The sequence below is a fragment of the Aegilops tauschii genome, chromosome 7 (assembly GCF_002575655.3).
Source record: "Aegilops tauschii subsp. strangulata cultivar AL8/78 chromosome 7, Aet v6.0, whole genome shotgun sequence".
Classification (NCBI taxonomy): Eukaryota; Viridiplantae; Streptophyta; class Magnoliopsida; order Poales; family Poaceae; genus Aegilops; species Aegilops tauschii.
The window spans coordinates 648,797,071-648,802,922 of record NC_053041.3 but is presented as its reverse complement, the minus strand read 5'-3'; the positions used below and the strand labels follow the sequence as shown (position 1 = coordinate 648,802,922).

At 45.7% G+C, this 5,852-nt stretch overlaps 1 protein-coding gene across 1 annotated transcript; it reads right to left on the bottom strand.

Moving 5' to 3' along the window:
• Positions 1–4,104: 4,104 nt before the first annotated feature.
• LOC109760043 (glucuronoxylan 4-O-methyltransferase 1) lies at positions 4,105–5,630 on the bottom strand. Its single transcript, XM_020318886.4, has one exon. It carries the CDS (start codon positions 5,416–5,418, stop codon positions 4,498–4,500), a length of 921 nt encoding a protein of 306 aa, XP_020174475.3. The 5' UTR covers positions 5,419–5,630; the 3' UTR covers positions 4,105–4,497.
• Between the last annotated feature and the right edge of the window lie 222 nt (positions 5,631–5,852).

Genomic DNA, 5,852 nt, shown 5'->3' with positions numbered 1-5,852 from the left:
ACATTTTCGTATTCATTGTCAAAAAAAATTATACACAATAAAAAAATTCAAATGCACAACTAAAATTTTTCAAAACCTTATGAAAAGTATATGTTGTAGTATATATGTTCCAAATTATTGGAAGTGTAAACAAAGGTTAAAAAAAGAAAACAAAAAGGTAAAACAAGCGAGGAAAAGGTAAAACTAGCAAACAAAGGAGGCAGTGGTCTCGAAATATTGCAATTACGACCCCTTTTTTAAACTTGTAGTTACAAATTGATTTTAAAACTTTGTTCACACAAATTCTTTTGACTAAGAAACTCATGGAGAAAACATTTGTGCTGAAAGGGAGGCTCGGGTTTTTATGTCATTATTAGAATAAAAAGATAAAGAAACATGACTGAAATAATAGTTATGAGAATGAGGAATAAAAATTTAAAATAAAATGAAATGAAATGGTGAAGTAGAAAAAAAATAGAAAATTGAAATATATTAGAGAAAAACAAAAAAAAGTGAAAAACCTAAACAATCAATTTACAGTATTTGGTAAATTGAAAACTAAACTGAAAAAAACCAAAAAAATGAATGTACTAAAATAGGAAAGGGGGGAAATGTGGAAAATGTTCTACTGAATATAGTGAAATAAGAAAAAAAAAGAAACCAAAAAATGAGAAAAAGCAATTAATTATGAGAAATAATGTAAAAGAAAGTCGTTACAAATAACTGAACCCTAGAAGCTACATAAACAAATGATAATACCATGCGAGGAGTGCAAAAGCTAGCAATGATTCCCATCATTCGATCACCCTGGGTAGCCACTAGCCGGTAGGTAAAAAAGGAAGGCCACACATAGACCAGCTCCGTAGCAAAAAAGATAAAAACCGGCTCTACGTGACTACCCCACATATAGCCCAACTCACGCACATAGGCTGCCCTTGTACGAGACGAGACGCGTCGCTCCCTCCACGCATAACGCCAGTACGTATACGAATCTTGATGTGTGATGATCCGACGGCCAGAAAAGTGACTGGGACATATGTAATAATTATAACTCAGCAAGCTGAGTTTCAACAAAACCGTTTCAAAAATTGTTCAGAATTTCAAAAGGAATTTCTCAAGTTTCAATTTTTTAGGAGTTTAAAATGTGTTCCAATTTTCGAATTCTTTTTACAATTTTGAAAAATGTTCGCGTTTAGGAAAGGTTGCATCCAAAAATTCAAAAAACGTTCAATCTGTCCATGTTCATAGTTCTTAGAATTACGTGCTGCTCATTAACCAATATAGCTCAGTCGATCTAATGGTTTGGCTCGCTTGCTTGAGAGCGGGAGTTCCCGTGTTTGATTCCCGCTGCATACATATTTTCTTTGGATTTTCCACTATTTCATTATAGAGACCGTTCGCTGCTGGGCTGGCCCAGTTGACCTCCGCGTATCAGTGCGGGCGATGCATTTTCTAAAAAGACCATTCTACCCTTTTAATATAAAGGGGTATGAAGAGATCTCATCCGTTGATGTGTTTAGGGGGTTGTACCAAAGCAGAAGTTAAGATATAATTATTCCAAGCTCGGACATGAAGATCGAAATGCCTCGAAACTTCTACGCGCCATTGATTTTAGCGTGGTAAATCAAATAGCTCAGACAAATGTGCCTTGGTAAGCTTGATCCTTTTGGTGATCTCTTTTTGCTTCTTGGCCTTGAGCTTAGGTTGTTGGCCATGGATCTACGACATTGCACGCCCCTTGGTCGCGTCGGTCGCTGTCTTGTGGACATTCTTCAGGACCTCCTTCTCAATGTCGGTCATGCCCCGTGGCAGCTCAATCTCCCGGTACATCTGCTTCAAGTCAACATCAACATTGATCTTTGATCTCGGTTCATTTGGGTACGCGATGTCTCCTGGGAGTCCATGCTTGACAGCCATAAGAGACTATATGTGTAGCTCGTAGGCATGGTCAAGTAAGTGTATCTTCCTTAAGTGTTCAATGATCAAGAGAGAATGCAGTTTGGTCAGCATGATGGCCATTTCAGGCAATGAAAATATATTTCATTTATCAAAAGGTGTAAATTCATTGACATGATTAAAAATTAACCACTGACGCATTTACCTTGAAAGAGAAACACTTCCCATCAAACCGTACTTTGGGATTGTTCGTCGGACTATCAAAGACTGCCTTGTTACTATTTAACGGCAACATATGTTGCTTCATTTATTTACTCTACTGTATTAGCAAGTCTTGTCTGCAGGTTCGAAAGAAAAGAGGGGTATTATTTTACACGAAACACATTATACCATATATTTGAGGACAAAAATATAGAGAACAATTTTTTGTTACTGTACTACGAAGTCTATCATTAAGCAAATAAGTTGAAAATAAATGTAGAACTAAATATGCGAAATAAGGTGCAAAACCATTTTTCAGGCTTGAATAAATATTTCTAGTTTTTTGAGAACCACCAGTAACAGACAATTGAGAGGGCTGTTACACTATTTGTCACAAAAGGCAACATTGCAGTGGGAAAGCGTGGGATTTCGCGCGAAAACAATGGTGTGAGTGTCCAAATGCGTGGGCTCTGACTTGAATTTGGGTGGGCCGGACGTGCCCGCGTTTGGCGTGGCGGTGGCCCAGACTCTCCCTCATTTGCTGCCGGTTTGTGAGATTTCAGACATACGGACCGGTCCGAACAATTTTTATTACTGTTGGTGGATGAGAAAAAAGATCTAGACAGTCTGATCCAAACATTTATGAAAAGATTTGATCTGTTGACGAGGCAACAGTATCTAGGAGCTGCTCAGGGCACGGCCCCGACCAACGCACGCTCCGCAACACGTGGCGATGCTCAATTGCTACGTTCAAAGCCGCCCTCCGTGGCAAGGAGGTGACTTTTCTGTGTCCGGCACGAATCTTTGTGTACTGTTTGCCTCCTGTATGTATTTTTCTAATAGAAAAAAAAGAAAGTATACACTGGAACACCTCCAGGCATCTTCTCTTGTGTAAAAAGAAAAGAAACAGCAGACAGACTTACATGTCACATTTGAAACACGTACGCACGTTCTTGACCTCGATTGTTAGCAAATTCTTGGAACCCGTTCACGATTCAAACTCAATTTCGAGGTTCTTCCTGGGGATGCGCACCTGATGTTTCCATCGTTAGTAGGATGGGAGAAAGATCAACGCTAACTATTAGTGGACTCGAATCTGTCAGTGTTCACTCGTCGAGATCCTGCCATCTGACTCGGACAGTAACATTGATAGATGTTCTTTTCTCTGGGTGTCATCTCTTCGTTTCATTGCCCCATGGATGAGCAACAGAATACAGCAACCAATGCCACATGCTGCCAAAGCGACCTAGACTACTGCTCACAGCCTATATTAAGTACTGCTCCCTCCGTCCCACAATATAATAGCCTTTACAATATAAGAATGTTTAGTGCCAAAAACGTTCTTATGTTATGGAACGCAGGTAGTAGCTAGTGTCAACATAGGGATGACTAGCTCACGTTAATCCATGTGAGATCCCGTCGGGAGCGTACCCGCTGCACGGATCGCCACGAAGCTCCACCTCCCTTGCTGCTGACAGCGTCCAGCTGGCCATTTAGAAAGGAAGAACACACATGGAGAAGTACGTACGTACTTTCTTTCAAAAACAAAATAAAACACGTGAATACATGCACCACGCGTCACGCAGCTAATCGTCCAAGGACCGCTGGGTTTCACTCTAGCAAAAACATCTTACCGTTATGCATCGTCGTTTACCGGTCGTTCCATCTAACGTGGTAGTTTTCTGCTTATTAGGTGTTTGTCGAGTGCTCAGCAAATTGATGAGTGCCGCCGTACTTCCAAGTTCGAACCAAGTCTTGACTGCCGAGAACAGATTTCGACAACACAATGCCGAGTATTATCCGTGCTTTGCCAAGTGCCCAGGAAACTGAGCAAAGTAGCCGATTCCAGTAGTGCGCCATCTTAACCTCGTTAGCAATTTTTTGTCTTAATTACTAAAATTACACTCACGTGCAATTATCCTGCATTTTCCAACAGATTACTAACTTGTATAACTTGCCTTACAAAAAGAATGCAAGTATTCATATTCATCAGAGCTGGGCTGGTATTATTGCTACAAACAAAAAAAATGAAACAAACAAATAAATTTCCATTATTATGAGCCAGATAGAAAAAGGAAAACATCTTGCAAAAATACAACTTTAATGAAGATAATGGATAATTACAACGGATAGTTTTCCTGATATAGGTTCCACTCTTGATCAACGACCAGCAACCATGGGCGCCGCTAACAGTTGCAACCGCGGTATTAAAAAAATTCACACTCATTTTCTCTGGACTATGCGATCGTGAACCGATCGTTTCTCGATCCGACGGACCCGATCAAGCGCCAAGTAATTACCTCCAATATAATGGTGTATGTATGAACTGGGCTTCAGTGTATATATGCTGTGTCTTGAGGTATGCTTGATCAAGGTAAGTGCAGCTAGTCCTGCTAGTACACTGGATGATAAAAAAAAGATTTAATTCTGAGGGCAGAAGGGCGTGCCGGGCTTCTCCCTGTGGCTGGGGATGACGAAGTGCCTGATCCGGCCGACCTGCTCGGCGAGGTACGCGTCGCACAGGAACGCCTTGGAGAACCTGTCCTCCACGGTCCGGTCGACGTCGTGCACGAACACGTCGGTGGCGCCGTCCCCGGGCCGCCGCGCGCGCGCCACCATGCCGGCGGTGTAGATGGCGCCCATCCTCCCGGGCGCCTCCGGCACCCACCCCGTGGGCGCGTCCACCATGACGAGGTCCCACTCGACCTCGTGGAACGCGGCGGGGAGGCCGCGGAGCGCGAGCCGGCAGGAGGCCTCGGCGGCGGCGGCGAGGTCCGGCTGCGCTGTGCAGCCCGGGTGGTCCCGGAGGGCGATGAGCTCGTCGGCCTCGGTGAGGCGGGTGTCGTAGACGACGTGGTAGGACTCGAGGCCCGGGTGCTTGGAGCGGACGGAGGCGATCCAGGACGCGTCCTCCTCGAGGAACACGGTGCGGCCGCCGTGGTTGAGCGCCGCCCACATGGGGCTGTCGAGGCCCAGCCCGAAGACCAGGAAGTTGCAGGGCGAGCGGCGCTGCAGGACGCGCAGCGACACCCCGATCTCCGCCGCCGTCTGCTGCGGCGTCGTGTTCGACGTCGCGTAGTGCACCAGCGCGTCGGCCACCGGCGCCGGCAGCTTGGAGCACGACCCGTCGTCGCCCGCGCCGCTAAGGTGCAGCTGAGAGGCGGCGGACCTCTGACCGGGGGAGGAGGAGGAGGAGAAGAGCGTGCGCGCGGAGAAGAGGAGGAGGAAGGCGGCGAGGGCGGCCACGAGGAGGAGGCGGAGGCCGAGGAAGCTCTGCAGCTTGGCCTTCATGGCGACTAGGTGGAGGGCCTTCCGGGCGTGCACCGGGCTCAACATGGACATGCGGACGGGCAGCGAGCGACCAAGAAAGCCTCCACGGTTCTCCTTGTTGCTCGGCCTACTCGGTTCTTGGTTCGTGAGAGGTTTATAGGTGGGGCGATGATGATGCTTGAAGGAGTGGCGTCGAAAGATTGGTATTGGAGTGAGGATCAGATCATCAGATCGATTGTGATGATGGGGTTTGGTGATGAGGACAAGAGACCTGGAAACTTTGGTGTAGGGTGGATGGATGGATGGTTCCTTTGTCCTTTTCTTTTTTTTAGGATCGAATGGATCCTTTATCTTTTTTTTAACCATATTCACGCGCATACACACACTCCTATGAACGCAGACACGCACACCTTACTCCTATGAGCACCTCTGAAAGACTGAGCCGGCATATCACCATAGTCACCTCGTCATCGACGGGAATGTTTCCTCCCACTGAATGCGCATCG